General features: G+C 33.4%; 4 protein-coding genes across 9 annotated transcripts in view; 2 read left to right on the top strand and 2 right to left on the bottom strand.

Annotated features, from left to right (window-relative positions):
• Nucleotides 1-789: 789 nt before the first annotated feature.
• Nucleotides 790-2,179, bottom strand: LOC126653628 (probable aquaporin TIP3-2). Its single transcript, XM_050347567.2, has 3 exons — nucleotides 1,777-2,179; nucleotides 1,456-1,706; nucleotides 790-1,378 (listed from the first exon to the last, which is right to left on the bottom strand). Exons 1-3 carry the CDS (start codon nucleotides 1,904-1,906, stop codon nucleotides 986-988), a joined length of 774 nt encoding a protein of 257 aa, XP_050203524.1. The 5' UTR covers nucleotides 1,907-2,179; the 3' UTR covers nucleotides 790-985.
• A 113-nt stretch (nucleotides 2,180-2,292) lies between these two features.
• LOC126653625 (probable leucine-rich repeat receptor-like protein kinase At1g68400) lies at nucleotides 2,293-4,476 on the bottom strand. Of its 2 annotated transcripts, none has more exons than XM_050347562.2 (3): nucleotides 3,404-4,476; nucleotides 2,933-3,307; nucleotides 2,293-2,854 (listed from the first exon to the last, which is right to left on the bottom strand). In XM_050347562.2, exons 1-3 carry the CDS (start codon nucleotides 4,242-4,244, stop codon nucleotides 2,301-2,303), a joined length of 1,770 nt encoding a protein of 589 aa, XP_050203519.1. In that variant the 5' UTR covers nucleotides 4,245-4,476; the 3' UTR covers nucleotides 2,293-2,300. The 2 variants fall into 2 exon arrangements, with proteins under 2 accessions (XP_050203519.1, XP_050203518.1); XM_050347561.2 differs by having other exon boundaries at nucleotides 2,933-3,325; nucleotides 3,404-4,475.
• A 4,829-nt stretch (nucleotides 4,477-9,305) lies between these two features.
• Nucleotides 9,306-10,867, top strand: LOC126653633 (PHD finger-like domain-containing protein 5A). 2 transcript variants are annotated; one of them, XM_050347572.2, is made up of 2 exons: nucleotides 9,306-9,413; nucleotides 10,264-10,867. In XM_050347572.2, the coding sequence occupies exon 2, from the start codon at nucleotides 10,286-10,288 to the stop codon at nucleotides 10,616-10,618; it is 333 nt and encodes a 110-aa protein (XP_050203529.1). In that variant the 5' UTR covers nucleotides 9,306-9,413; nucleotides 10,264-10,285; the 3' UTR covers nucleotides 10,619-10,867. The 2 variants fall into 2 exon arrangements, with proteins under 2 accessions (XP_050203529.1, XP_050203530.1); XM_050347573.2 differs by lacking the exon at nucleotides 9,306-9,413 and adding an exon at nucleotides 10,041-10,147.
• Nucleotides 10,868-11,124: 257 nt separating this feature from the next.
• Nucleotides 11,125-14,492, top strand: part of LOC126653626 (internal alternative NAD(P)H-ubiquinone oxidoreductase A1, mitochondrial) — a 43,489-nt gene continuing 40,121 nt past the window's right edge. For 3 of the 4 annotated variants that reach the window (XR_007632281.2, XR_008790909.1, XM_056106119.1), the window contains exons 1-6: nucleotides 11,125-11,631; nucleotides 12,296-12,509; nucleotides 12,611-12,771; nucleotides 12,964-13,029; nucleotides 13,370-13,533; nucleotides 13,968-14,082. Coding sequence is in view for 2 of the 4 variants with exons in the window: in XM_056106119.1 (XP_055962094.1) it covers nucleotides 11,194-11,631; nucleotides 12,296-12,509; nucleotides 12,611-12,771; nucleotides 12,964-13,029; nucleotides 13,370-13,533; nucleotides 13,968-14,082 (1,158 nt within the window). In the remaining 2 variants the exon portion in view is untranslated. The remainder of the gene's footprint in view (nucleotides 11,632-12,295; nucleotides 12,510-12,610; nucleotides 12,772-12,963; nucleotides 13,030-13,369; nucleotides 13,534-13,967; nucleotides 14,083-14,492) is intronic. The other variant, XM_050347564.2, reaches the window with a different exon arrangement.

The raw sequence follows: 14,492 nt of genomic DNA on the forward strand, positions 1-14,492 counted from the left end.
AAAAACGTTTTTTAGAAACTGTTTTAGACTGTTTGAAACCTTTGTAAACGGTTTGAAACCGTAATTGAAACTGTATTTGAAACCGTAATTGAATTTAAGCGAATGAAACAGTTTGCAACTGTTATATAATTTTTATTACATTTTAAACTATTTAAACATCTCGAAAATCTTTGAAACCTAATTAAACATACTAAAACTGTAAAATAATTCGATTGAACAATCCTATATCCTTTTTTTCACTGAATCCACAATTTTTATTGATCGTAATGTATGAATTTGAATAATGAAGCATTAATTCAAAAATATCTGACAGAATATTGAAGAAAAAATAGTGAAATTTGAAAAAATTTGAGATCTGAAAAAGAAAAGATGAGATGAAAATTTTGAGGAAAAAGAAGAAGTTTGTTATGATAAAAACAGCTGGAGTAATTTTTAGGTATAAAAACAAATAAGATAGGGTATAAAAATAAATGGCTGACACGGATAGGTATGTAAGTCAAGTACAAACTTTATGTTAGGTAATTGCTAATACTTTTTTTATTTAGGTAATTCTCTAATTCTCTCTTCTTTTAATGATATGGTATCATTAAAAGATTTGACGTTATATTATTGGCTCGGTCCACGAATGACGTGATGGACCGAGCTAATAATATGAGATGTTATGACATGATTGGTTTAATCTACGAATGACGTGGTGGACTTAATCTATATAAGAATTTCTCGGAATCTAAATCATCGTTTTTTAACCAAATTACATTCAATTGGGATTAAAAAAAAATGTATTAACAGTTGACATATAAATTAAAATCACATTGAATAGTAATTAAACAGTGCGAGGCATACATATTTATTTACAGCTGCCGCAAGTGTCCACGAACAAAGCAGCTGCTTGAAAAAGAAACAGACAACACAACACAAGACAAGACAAGCTTCAACGGAAAGAAAAAACAGATTACATGATGATCTGAGCAGCAGCAGCAAGAATTTAGTAATCTTCAGGAGCCAGAGGCTGATGCTGATGCGTGTGATGCGGTGGCTCTGTTGGGATGACCATGTATTCATATATGAGCGCCGCCAAGCCTCCTCCCACGAAAGGACCGAGCCAATATATCCAGTGATTGTTCCATCTCCACCCAACCAGTGCTGGCCCAAACGCTCGTGCTGGGTTCATTGACGCTCCGTCAAAAGGACCCCCTACTAGAATGTTCGCCCCGACTATGAACCCAATGGCTAGAGGGGCAATGATGCCCAAGCTTCCTCTCTTAGGATCAACCGCTGTTGCATACACTGTGTACATCAGTCCGAATGTCATTACCATCTCCATAATCAGCCCATGCACTTCTCCAACCCCTGATGATACATGAAATCCTACTGGTCTCTGCAAAATTGTTATATATATAATCAAGTCTTGAATGATGCGTGTGTTTATAGATTTATACCACAAACTAAGAGTACCATGCCATTAGTTACAAGCCTCAACAAGAGAGAAGCCACAATAGCACCGAGAAGCTGAGCAATCCAGTAATAGAAAGCGCGAACAACGGAGATCCTTCCGCCAACCAGAGCGCCGAAGGTAACTGCAGGATTGAGATGGCCACCTGATATGTTGATGCTGGCGGATACTGCAGAAAACAGTGCCAATGCATGCGCGAGTGCCACCATCACCAATCCTGAAGCCGGGGGTCCCGTTTCCTTGTACAATTTGTCTGCAAAACCAAATGACCCATGTTACTCAGCTATATGTATATAAATATTACCTTAAATTTGGATACGTACCCAGAGCGAGTACGGATCCTTCACCGGCAAACACAAAGATGAGAGTGGAGAGGAATTCAGCTAAAGCTGCTCTGATGGAGTCGGGGTGGGTGGCCTCTTCTGCCCTCCCTAATGCATATCTTCTAGGCATGATGTCGATATGATCGATGGAAATTCAGCTACCAAAACTTGCAGAAAGTGTAGGCGTTATAGCCTAAATTAGCTGAAGATGAGTTGGACAGTATTGGACACTTGGTCTCCCCTAATGCATTCTGCTCGACACGTATTACTGGGCTTTACATTTTCTTTCCAACTGGATCTACTTTCTAATCTCTTATCCCCTTTCTTACTATAATCGTTTATGATAAGAATGAACTCTTTACTTTTCAACCAAATCTACTTTCTAATTAACTAATCTTTGTCTTTATATACACTGTTGTTTTCTTATTTCAATATAATCAAGAAAATGAAATGGTTGCTTGTCTAAAAGTTAGAGTTGGTAAAAATGAAAATGAAAATGAAATTGTGACAAAGTACTGGCCTAGCTAAACGATCTCCTGTATCATTGTCAATACTTGGGCCATTTTCGGCCGTTTCTCAGGCGTATCCTCTGTACAAAGGAGAGCTATTTCTGTAAGCTTAAGCATATCATCATGTCCTTCTCTGGCGGCCATGATCTCTACGTCTAATATATCAGTGGACCAATCATTGTCGACAGCATTCTTAACCCAGTCGGAAAGATCGTCATCGTCTGGAATCCTCCCTGTTATCACCTCTAACAAGATAATGCCGAAGCAGTACACGTCGGTTTTGTGTGTGAGCTTCTTGCCCTGACAGAATTCAGGCGACCTGCTCATTGCCAGCTTTTGGGAAAATTTCTTTGAAGGCAGAAGCGGGAAGAAGCCATAGTCGGTGAGCTTGGAACGGTAGCTTTGGGGTCCATTTTGATGGATGAGTACATTAGATGATTTGAGGTTGGCATGGGGGACCTTGTGACGGGGCAAAGATTGGTGAAGGAAAACCAGAGCCGTTGCTACATCTTTTATGATAGACAGTCTCGCGCCCCAATTTAGCGCTATTCTTCCAACGCCTCTGTTATCTGTCAAATTTAGGAAAGGAAATACTGATTAATATGAGACATATGTTGGATTAATTAGGGAGCAAAAGAGAAACATACCATGCAGCAGCTCAAACAGAGTCCCATTCGGTACAAACTCATAAATAACCAGCTTCTCCTCCTTGGAGAAGTAAAAAGAGATGATGGGAAGCAGGGTTTCATGCCTCAACTTTCCCAGCAGCTGCATCTGCTGGATAAATTCTTTCCTGCTCAGGCAATCCATATTATCCACTCTTTTAACAGCCACAACAGCATTACATTCCAGGTTTGCTTTGTAGGTTGTTCCAAGTTTCCCCTTCGCTAGCATTTGTGCAGATGCCCTAAGCAAATCATCCAAGTCAAATACAGGTATATTCCTGTCGAAAAATTCCAACTCCACCCTTCTTTCAGGATCCTCTGTCCTTTGTGATAGTGGTAATTTCTTGTCTTTCCACCCTGCAGAAAGAGTCTCCCCTGTATCACATGTGCCAATTAATTGGTGTGTATACATACATAATGGGATAGGTAAGGTAGCTGAAATATATACCATACCTGATTCTGCTTCTTTCCTATGGGCCTTCTTGTAACAACAAAAGCCAATGAATGCAAGCAGGAACGTAACTGTGGCAGCTGCTACTGTAATTAGAACAATGCTCCAAATTGGAAATTTGTTTTTCCTGTTTCTGGGTGGACTTATGGGTGGTGGCGGCGGCGCAATCGTAGGTGCAGGTGGTGGTGGCGGCGCAATCGTAGGTGCAGGAGGTGGAACCGGACATAGCTGTAATGGAAAGCCACAAAGATCTAAGTTATGATCATAGGAACTCCGTGAAAAGCTTTGAAGCACATTTGTTTCAGGAATTGAACCTTCAAGGTAATTGAAAGAGACGTTGAAATCTGTCAGTGTATGCTGATCGAAAGGAGGGATATGGCCCTGTAAATAGTTTTGTTGAAGCTCTAGCTGCTTCAGATTTGGCAATTCAATGTAGTGGGGAGGGATGGACCCGGAAAAGCGATTGTAGGAGAGTAATACGGACTCTAAATGAAGGAGATTGGTGAGATTGGGAAGAGGTCCGGAGATGGAATTGTTTGTAAAGGTGAGTTTGTTCAAGAAAGTGATGTTGAGTAGGAATGCCGGAGGGAGAGAAGCTGAGAGGTGGATTCCTTGGAGGAGAAGGTGGGTGACATGCCAATCCGAACAAACAACGCCAACCCATCTGCTCAAATTGCCAATACACGGAGGTCCGGTCCAATTTGCATGCAGATTCAGAGAGGAAGACATGGAATTCCTTAGCTGCAATAATGAATCCCGTTCCTGCGGGTAATACTCAAACAATTGGATGGGAGCAGTGAAGGAAAACAATGCTGCAAGAATTATGTAGACAAGGAATTTCATGATGACGAAGAGGAAGGGGAGAAGTGAGACATAATCTGGTTGGTTGGAGTAGTTAGATGATGCCAAGGAAGAAGCAAATGTGCATAAAAAGTCAGAGTTTACTTTTGCATATTCATAGGGTTTGTGTTTGACGAAGTATGCAATGCAATGCAAGCAAGAGCTTGCTGAGATTCGAGGCCCAAGGTTTTGGTACACCACAAACAAATCATTAATGCAGCCATTAACAATTCATTATGCATTATATTCATTATTCATTATTCATTATTCATTATTCATTATAAAAACAAGGTGACAGCTTTCAATTCAATGCTTTTTGTCGTTTGATTGCCAGGCCGATCGTGAAAGAAGGTGGCTTTAAAATAAGCCTAGGTGACGCCATCTATGATTTTTTCTTTTCCTATAATACACATATTTAATGAAATCGGACCAAAACTATCACTTTTGACAATTCCATTCGTAGATTAGAAATGAATAGTTATACAATAATATGGAATTAAGAAATTAATGTGAAAAAGGGGCGCTCTTGTATAACATAATGCATAAAAATTGTACTTGAAAATGTTAGTTGTCCCCATCATGCCTCACCACTCACCATTTCTCGGTGAACATCTTAGCTTTTATTTGTCAAATTGCATATATATATATTAATCTATAGGGGATTATTGGTGGGATATAGAACATAATTCTAGATACATAAGATGTGGGCTATCTTTTTTTCTTGACTCCCGTTTAATTGTTTTTTATTTTTTTAAGATAATATTTCTTCTTTATACTCTTCATGTCTAATACTAATAGTAAAAACTAGGTCGATGCCTGCACGTTGTGCGGATGAAATTAAATAGTTTTATAATTTTTTTATAATTTTTTAAAATTTTAAATTTTATATTATTTCAAATTTAATAAAAATTAATAATATGTCAAAACTCTTTTAACCTTCTTTTAGTTTAAATTTGAATTTATTTATTTTTTTAAATATATTTGTTTAGTATTTAATAAAATAAATATTATGTCAAAACTCTTAAAAGTTAATAATTTATAAACATCGATAAGAACTCCTTCAATTGCATAACCGTAAAATTTATGAAGTTATGAAATATAAAAAAAAATTATTAAAATATAATTAATATTTAAATTTTTATGATCAATGAATTTGAAGAGTTTTCTATATCAACATCTATACGTTATGGAATGTAAAAAGTATATATCATATATTTTTATGCTTAATGGATTTAAAGAGTTTTTATTAATGGCTATAAGTTATAGAATTTGAAAAGTGTTCTTGTATTATTAATTTGTAATAATTATGAAATGCTTTAACAAATAGAAAGTTAATAAAAAAAGAGAGCGACTTGATAAAATTTTGATGTGCCATTTGATATATTTTTGTTCATTCTCTCTAAATGGCTTAATGTTATAATATATTAAGATGTGATATAATTTTTATTCATCATAATAAAAATTATTATTATGATTCTAATTAAACTATTGGAACAAAATACAATATAGCAATTAAAAAAAATTAAACCCATTCAAATGTAAAAGTAAAAGCCAACCTTTTCATTTAAAACTGATAAATATGTTCAAAAGAACTGATAGAAAGAAAACAAAAAAAAATAATTGTTATTAATAAATAGAAACACAAAATTACAAGCAAAAAAATTCCTTTCTAAGTTATAAAAAACCTAATTGTTCTTCAAGAAATGTAAAATTATAAGCAAAAAAAAGTTAGGGTCAGAATATAACAATTTTGAGAGTCAAAACAAAATTGATGATGATCTTTATCTTTATTTCATAGTTAGTCACTTTGTCGTGTACATCTTGTGACTGAACCTACAACAACGAAATAATAGAAACCGTAAATACACATTCTCTTGATCCCAATTTGGTGCAGCCTGTGACTGAATTAGAAGCACATAGCTGAGTGATTTTATTATTGTGTGAAAGATGGAGAATTTGATAATTATTGGTTCGCTTGAAGCTCAAATATATACCCGCAGATGGCTTGTATGTTTAAGAATATTTTTAACCGTTTTAGAGTAATTATTGATATTTAAGAGAGGGTTCAATGATTGAGAGAGTGATGATAAAGAAGTTAAAGATAAAAGATTTTGAAGGATTTTGGAAATTGAAAAGTTATGCAAATGAAAGAGTGATTTTTCTTTTAAAAAAATTAATTAAATAGGAGTTAAGTTAATATTAGTCCACATGGCTGAACCACAAGAGTTCACTTGGCTGAACCACAAGAGTCCACTTGGCTTGATGATGTTAAAACTTATTTTGAAGCTCAGCTTTATAGTATAGTATCTATCTATATATCTATATACTTATATAATTGAGAGGACCAACGGAGCCCTCTCATTGATTCCTACAAAACAGAGCACTCTCATTGATTCTCACCAAATAAACCATTCTCATTAGTTTCCATTTTTTCTAAAACACTTATTTAGATTTAATTATTTGTTATATCACTTTTAATGTATATCAACTTCATCTCAAAAAATTTATTACTACGATTAAAAAAAATTCACTACTATAAGATAGAATTTACTGCTATGGAAAATATACTTAACAGTAATCTACTCTTTAGAAAAACAAACTTATCAATGATGGCCACTAACATTCAGAACAACTTGAATATTTACAAAATAAGGTAGTTTTTTTGTTTTATAATTGTGGACTGATTTAATAATTATTACTGGTAGTTTTTTTTTTTGTATTTTTTTTTTCACTTTTTAAAATATTAAAGATTTGATTTTTTAAAAGTATAGCTTAACTTAAATTAATTTGATATTCTAACATTTTTCTACATATGTGAAATAATTTGTATATGTATACACAATGGCAGAACTAAATTTTTTTATATCGGGAGGCCAAAGTAATATGCAATATATATATAAGAGATAACTTTTAAAAGTTGAGAGGCTCAAATTGCAAAAGAAAAAAAAGTTTCCATTTATTAATTTAGCTATTTTCAAAACTTAAGGAGAGCCAAAGCCATTCTCAACCAACCTCTTCCTCCGTCATTGTGTATATATAGAGACAATTAAGTTTGTTATTTTTTTTTTCGGAATATAATTCGTTTTTATATGAATTGAATAAATAAATATATTAAAAATGAAAATAAACGAAACTAAATATAATTATTAATACTTGTGAAAATCAAGTAAAATAAAATGTCAATATGAGGGAGTTCATTGGACGCAAATTAAAAATATTACTCTTATCTATAAGATGCTATCTAAACATCTCCAATAAAAAATTTTATATTAAAGATGATCTTTAAAATGCAGAAAAGACTACAAGAATTTTTTAATTTAAAACAATCTTATAAAAAAATATGCAGTTATCGAACACATATTTTATGATAGGAAAAAAATATAAATTCTATTAAAAATTATAAAAGAACCATATCACACAAACAATTTTGATGTAAATCGTAAAATACTGAGATTTATGGTATTCGATTCGCAAAATTATTTGAACATACTAATAAAAGTAATTATTAGAGAGAAATAAATCAAATCCCGATGCAAAATACAATGTAAAGTATGTATTAATTTTTTTAACAGTCTTTGTATGTTTTAATAAAATCATCATTTAAATTAAATAATTTAATTTCGCGCAAACGCACGGGTTTATGACTACTACTTATAAAATTGAGAGGACCAATGAAGGTCTTTTATTAATTCTCACAAAATAGAATTTTCTCATTAATTCTCACAAAAAAGAGCATTCTCATCAGTTTCCATTTTTTTTAAATCACTTATGTTTTAATATATTTGCAAAATTTGAAAAGTTTGGTCATAACTGATAAAAATTTCAAAAATTTGGTATTTTTTGAGATTTGACCTTATTTTAATGAGTGTTCTAATCTATATTAAATTCTAATCTCTACCTATTATAGTGTTGTAATCTATATTAACTCTCTACACTTTATAGTGTTAACTATATATTACCTTCTAATCTCTACAAATCATTTATTAATTTTTTGAAAATAAAATTAATCTAAAATTTTGACAAATTTACATGTTATAAAAAATATTTATTTAATTTTAATGATTTTAAAATTATGCTTTATTTTATTTTACCTAATATAAAAGTTATTTTTTTAAAAATATTAATATTAAAAATCATCGAAAGGACTGAAGGAGCCTTCTCATGAGTTCCCAATTTAGATAAAAGACTAAATTTATTTTTAATAAATATTATCAAAAAATAATTCTCATTGGTTTTATAATTTGAACAAAATACTTATACTAAATGTACATTTTTATGAAAACTAAATTTAAATATTTAAAAGTTATAATTATTAGCTAATTTTTAATTCTTAATATTTTTCTTATTTGTAGCAAAAAAAACTTCGTTAGAATTACATTAGTTTTCTTTTTATTGGTGTCTGTGTAATTCATGGTTATTGTTTTTTTTCGGCATTATGGTTATTTTAGGGCTATTTTTTAAAATTAATGTGACCATTCTCTTAATATGGCAGAACTGTTTTCATTTACGTGTCTCTCAGTTCCATTTTGTCAAAAAAAATCTAATTAAGACATTATTATACAATTAGAATTATATGTATAAAAACATATACATGCTTAGATTATATATTTTTTGTAATTAAGAATAATTTATTTAAATTATATTTACATTAATTTTTTTAAAAATAGCTATGCTTGATTTTTTTTTTATTATAGCTAATTTTCTTACAGATTTATAAAATAATATTGGATTTTTTAAAATTTAATTTATATAAATCTGATTCCGCACAAATGTGCGGGCTTACAACTAGTAGATATATATTTAAGAGAAAAAAGAAAAGTCCAAAAAAAATTGAAAATGAGAAGAAATAGTGTAATTTTTGTATGTTTTTAAATAAAGAAAACAACATAAAGATTACAAAGATTTGAGTATTTTTATAAAAAAAAATTAAAATTATTTTGGTTAAAGTGAATAAGCATATTCACAATTACTTTTTTAAAAGTGTGTAATTGTATTGTAAAAAAGGAATGAAGATTGGGCTTAAAATAGTAAATAGGCCTTTAAAGTGGAACTAGGACAAAAAAACCTTAAAACCCATCATATATATTGTTGGTATAATATCACATTTCTCCCAATTTAATAAGCTGTGCTTCGTTTCTTTTGTTCCCGTCTTCAGAACGTTTGAACGAAAAGGTTAGCCGCTTTTTGGTTTGTGTGTTTTTTGATTAATCATGTTAGAGTTAGGGTACTGCGTTAAATCTTTGTGGCAAAAATAGATTGCTAAACTTTCATTGTTAAAATTTGATTGTGTATGGGGGTGTGGTGTTGATAGATTAGGGTTTGCTTTTCTCTTGAAACAAAAATTTGTGTGAAAATAGAATAGCTTCTTATTACAGCAACAACGCATTGTTATATGATTGGTAGACACACTCAGCTCTGTTTTTGGTCGAGATAATGGTTTGGATTACTTTTGATGACCATACACTGTCTTTGTTACTGTAGAGTTTATTGCAAAAATGACTTCCTCACTGTGATGTAAACTAGACTGTTCATTATTACTATGTTATTAGCTCTTTCACTTCGCTTGTATCGTAATTAAGCCTTGTTACTCACACACGTTATCCGAGCCTCACATTTCTCCTTGATTCAAGAATTTGAACTGCGGCAGGCTAACTTATTTCAGTTCATTATTTGAGCTTCAGCCTATAACTTAGGACCCTATTCATGCATTTTGAGCCTTATAAGTTGTTGGAGTAGATCCTATGTAGAAATTTATTGGTTACTATTAGACATACTGTCCATAGATGTTCATTTTTTTTCAGATGTTGCTCTAATTTTCCATCACATATGCAATATTTTGAATTTTTATCTTGAAAGCTACACGAGGTGCATGCTCATGAATCATGATGATAATCATCAGTTACTTTGTGAGTACACGATTTGGTCTGTGCATTTTATCTCTTTTATCAGTTATCATTTTGATTCTTGCATTGCTCTTTCACCTGTAAGAAAGTAGTAACATTCTTTGTTGCCTTGTATATAGGTTTGGTACCAGGACCTGAAGTATGGCCAAGCATCATCCTGATTTGATCATGTGCCGTAAGCAGCCTGGAATTGCGATTGGACGACTTTGTGAGAAAGATGATGGGAAATGTGTAATCTGTGATTCCTATGTGCGCCCTTGTACCCTTGTGCGAATCTGTGATGAGTGCAACTACGGATCTTTCCAAGGTCGGTGTGTAATCTGTGGTGGCGTTGGCATCTCGGATGCCTACTACTGCAAAGAGTGCACACAGCAGGAGAAAGATAGGGATGGGTGCCCAAAAATTGTTAATTTAGGCAGTGCTAAAACAGATCTGTTCTACGAGCGCAAGAAGTATGGTTTCAAGAAAAGATGATGACTTGCTGGACTGTATATGAAGACTCTGATATATTTTATGTCTACCGCTCCTTCTGTGCATGGAAATACACGAGTCTACATAATTTGGAAGTTTAAGTATGTACCTTTTTATGTTCTTGATATTATGACATGCTTTGTTTCTTATGATCTAAAGAGAGACATGAATTGTGTTTGAACTTTGTATGCGAATTTTTTAAAAGCATGTGTGCTTAAAATTGTATTGGACTCCATGCATGATTGAGGTTCATGAGCTTTCTTTTTCTTTTTTTCTTCTAATTTAATGGTGTACTTTACTTGAAACTTCGGATAGTTGTTTGCCTGAATATATAGACGTAAACTAAGCTTCTTAAATATGGACATGTAAAGAAGAAAAACAAGGAATGAGCTTTATTTTCTGGGAAGAAAGATACAGAACAAAAGGGTCGTATTGCACTAACAAGTGCCACGTGGAATTCAAAAGCTGACTCATCGCATCATTCCTTATTCAAAGGAAAGGAAAAAAAAATCTACTTAGCCACTCGGACTACATACTCAAGTTACAGATAGATAGATTTTTTTGATGCAATTGCAGTCATGTCTTGGCTTACAAATCTAATCCGAATCTCAACAATCAAATCATCATCTTCTTCATTCACTAAATCACTTCCAAATTTCGTATTGAGCTCCCTCTTCCACTGCCACCATTTCTCCACCCCTTCACCGTCTCCTCCCCAGTATGCAGGCCTTGGGCCCACGAAGCCTGGTGAGAAGCCGAGGTTGGTGGTGCTGGGGTCAGGATGGGCAGGGTGTCGGGTGATGAAGGGCATAGACACCAAATTGTACGATGTGGTGTGCGTTTCCCCTCGGAATCACATGGTCTTCACTCCTCTCCTCGCTTCCACTTGCGTCGGCACCCTCGAGTTCAGGTCTGTTGCCGAGCCCATCGCCCGTATTCAGCCTGCCATTTCCACCGAACCCGGCTGCTTTTTCTTTCTCGCCAACTCCACCGCTCTTGATACTCACAACCATCTCGTATTCTCCCCTTCCCTTTCTTTTTTTAATCATTTATCTTTTCATAAAACTTTCTTTGCTTTTCTCTTCTCTTCTTTGTGATTTTATGCTCTAACTCTTAAGGCCGTTTGGTTCATGGAATAACTATTCCGTATTTGGTTCAAAGGATAGCTATTCTATAGAATTGCTATTCCATAATTTTGTGGAATAAACCCTTCCCTCAAAAAGTAAAAAGGAAAGAATAGCAATTCCATAAACCAAACAAACATGGTCTAACTTCGAAGTTAATCAATTTCAGTTTGATTTAAAGTATTCTGTTTTAGTTATAGTTCACTCTCACAAATTGGAGCTGCATAAATTACTAGTTTATAAATTAATGATGTTGAAAATTTAAATAATATATAACATAATTTTGAACTATGATTAAAATTGATAAAGTAGGTTTGGATTTTTTTTGGATTAGATGTTTCTTTTTTTAGTACAAAGAACTTACTCTTTTTCTAAATTTTGCTCTGCAATCTTACATACGTAATTCATATCTGATCAGCACAACTATCCAAATTCATATTTGGACAAAGTAGGCTTCTTTATCTATGTAAATGAATATTTAATTAGAAAAATCAAATGTGCCTCACTTTTCTTCCAGATGTATATGAAATTTTGACTTAATTAATTAATATGTAAGGTGCATTGCGAGACTGCTACCGATGGATCAAGTTCCGTGGATCCTTGGAAGTTCAATATATACTATGACAAGTTGGTAATAGCATTGGGAGCTGACGCCACCACATTTGGGATACATGGTGTCAAAGAGCATGCTACTTTTCTTCGTGAAGTTCACCATGCTCAAGAAATTCGGAGGAAGCTACTCCTCAACTTGATGCTTTCTGATGTGCCTGGTAAGCAGACTAACCCCTTTGTGCTTTCCATCTATTTTACCAACTGCTCCTTTTCTCTTCTTCGTCCTATACACTTTATATTGTATAATGTGGTTTTTCAGGTATTTCCGAAGAAGAGAAGAGCAGACTGTTACACTGTGTTGTTGTAGGAGGTGGTCCCACAGGAGTTGAATTCAGTGGTGAACTCAGTGATTTTATCATGAGAGACGTTCGCCAACGATATGCCCATGTCAAAGATTATATCCATGTCACGCTGATTGAGGTTTCCTCATTCTTAGTTTTAATGTTATAATGTGTAGTGTGCTTACACTATCTTTGCTAAAAGGAATGCTTTCGTTGTGGTTGCTAATTGTTCTAGTACTAGCACATCATAGGACTTTTATTTCGCCTACTTCCCATATCTGAATTGTTATTATTGCATCGCAGAATTAATCAGATTGCTTATTATTCACAGGCGAATGAGATATTATCTTCCTTTGATGATCGCCTCCGTCACTATGCTACTAAGCAGTTGACAAAGGTAAGAAATCTTTAACCGACTAAAAATTTGCTTACTTCTCTCTGAATAATTTATTCTATTTACTCACAGAAAACTAACTGTTTACAATGTGTTCCCTGGAAGTTATATCTTAAGTAAGAAGATTACTTCCATCCCTGTGAAAGGATTTGGAAACATCTTGTATTATATGAAGTGCACTTCAGATTTTTCCTTTTGGCATCAGATGGAATTGTTCCATTATAAACTTATTGTGCATGCTGTTTTCTGTAAACACAATACTCGTGGATATATAACTCGGTCATTTGATTGTCGGAATACACTTGGCATTTCTCACCGTTTATCAATTCTTCTTTTCCTTCAGTCAGGAGTCCGCCTTGTCCGTGGGATTGTCAAAGATGTTAAACCTCAGAAGCTAATTCTAAGTGATGGCTCAGAGGTTCCATATGGTCTATTGGTTTGGTCTACCGGTGTTGGACCCTCACCTCTTGTGAAATCTCTGGACCTCCCAAAATCTCCAGGTGGAAGGTAAGTGTTTTGGCATCTTCAATATCATCTTTTTTATTATTTTAGAAGGTACATGTTTTCTAGAATACCAGCATTTGTAGTGTCTTTGGAAATGTTGTAATTCCTCCATATGTGATTTTCAAAAAATGGAAAGAGTTGTGACATTGTCCGTGCTGTGAAAAATTTCTTAAGAACTAAAATTCTTAAATTGTGGGGGTTCCAAAAGTGGACTTATCATTTCACTGCTTTTCCTATGGCACATCTCTTGCATGGTATGCTGTTATACTTTCTGATTTAATCTCCCTTCTGGCTGTATATCTTCCCCACAGTACACAACTGATGTTGTTTTGGGTCATTTTTCTAATCTTTGTTTCGCATTCCATATACGAAGCCAATTTCCGGTCTTGAACTATGCTTTGTCAAGGTCTGTTTAATCAATTATTAGTATAATTCAGGATCGGTGTTGATCAGTGGCTAAGAGTCCCTTCTGTGCCAGATGTATTTGCTATTGGTGACTGCAGTGGGTTTCTAGAAAGTACCGGTAAACCAGTTCTTCCAGCTTTGGCTCAGGTAATCTAAAATAAGAAAAGTCATTTAGATCTCATTTCATCATGTTTTGGCTGCTAAACTATGGAAACTGCTAAGTTTGAAATTTTAATTATGCTTGAGAATTCCTAAATAAATCCAGTTGCATCAATTGTCCAAACTTCTCGCTTTTTAATTTCTGGAAGTTGCCGGCAGGTAGTGCATTTTTTGCTCCACTCCATGATTTTCGTTTTTACATCCTGTTGTTGTATATGCTGTAAAAAATTATAAAACTAAACAAGAGAAAAGGAACATTCAAGAACACTAAATTTTGTGTTGTTGGATCAATGTGATCCACATCCACTGATAGAGAGGTAATTATGTTACCACAAGAGTAGAGTTATAGTATGGTTATATTATCAAGTATTATATTAAAACTTTTCATAGTACACTTT

Source organism: Mercurialis annua, linkage group LG6 (genome assembly GCF_937616625.2).
Source record: "Mercurialis annua linkage group LG6, ddMerAnnu1.2, whole genome shotgun sequence".
Classification (NCBI taxonomy): Eukaryota; Viridiplantae; Streptophyta; class Magnoliopsida; order Malpighiales; family Euphorbiaceae; genus Mercurialis; species Mercurialis annua.

Bases quoted from the DNA above. Each gene is read 5' to 3' on its own strand.
- LOC126653628 (XM_050347567.2), bottom strand. From the start codon at position 1,906: ATGCCTAGAAGATATGCATTAGGGAGGGCAGAAGAGGCCACCCACCCC. The intron at 1,707-1,776 runs GTACGTATCCAA...TTGGTTTTGCAG, and splicing joins AGGATCCGTACTCGCTCTGG to ACAAATTGTACAAGGAAACG. The intron at 1,379-1,455 runs GTACTCTTAGTT...ACAATTTTGCAG, and splicing joins GGCTTGTAACTAATGGCATG to AGACCAGTAGGATTTCATGT.
- LOC126653625 (XM_050347561.2), bottom strand. From the start codon at position 4,244: ATGAAATTCCTTGTCTACATAATTCTTGCAGCATTGTTTTCCTTCACT. The intron at 3,326-3,403 runs GTATGGTATATA...CATGTGATACAG, and splicing joins TAGGAAAGAAGCAGAATCAG to GGGAGACTCTTTCTGCAGGG. The intron at 2,855-2,932 runs GTATGTTTCTCT...TAAATTTGACAG, and splicing joins TCTGTTTGAGCTGCTGCATG to ATAACAGAGGCGTTGGAAGA.
- LOC126653633 (XM_050347572.2), top strand. From the start codon at position 10,286: ATGGCCAAGCATCATCCTGATTTGATCATGTGCCGTAAGCAGCCTGGA.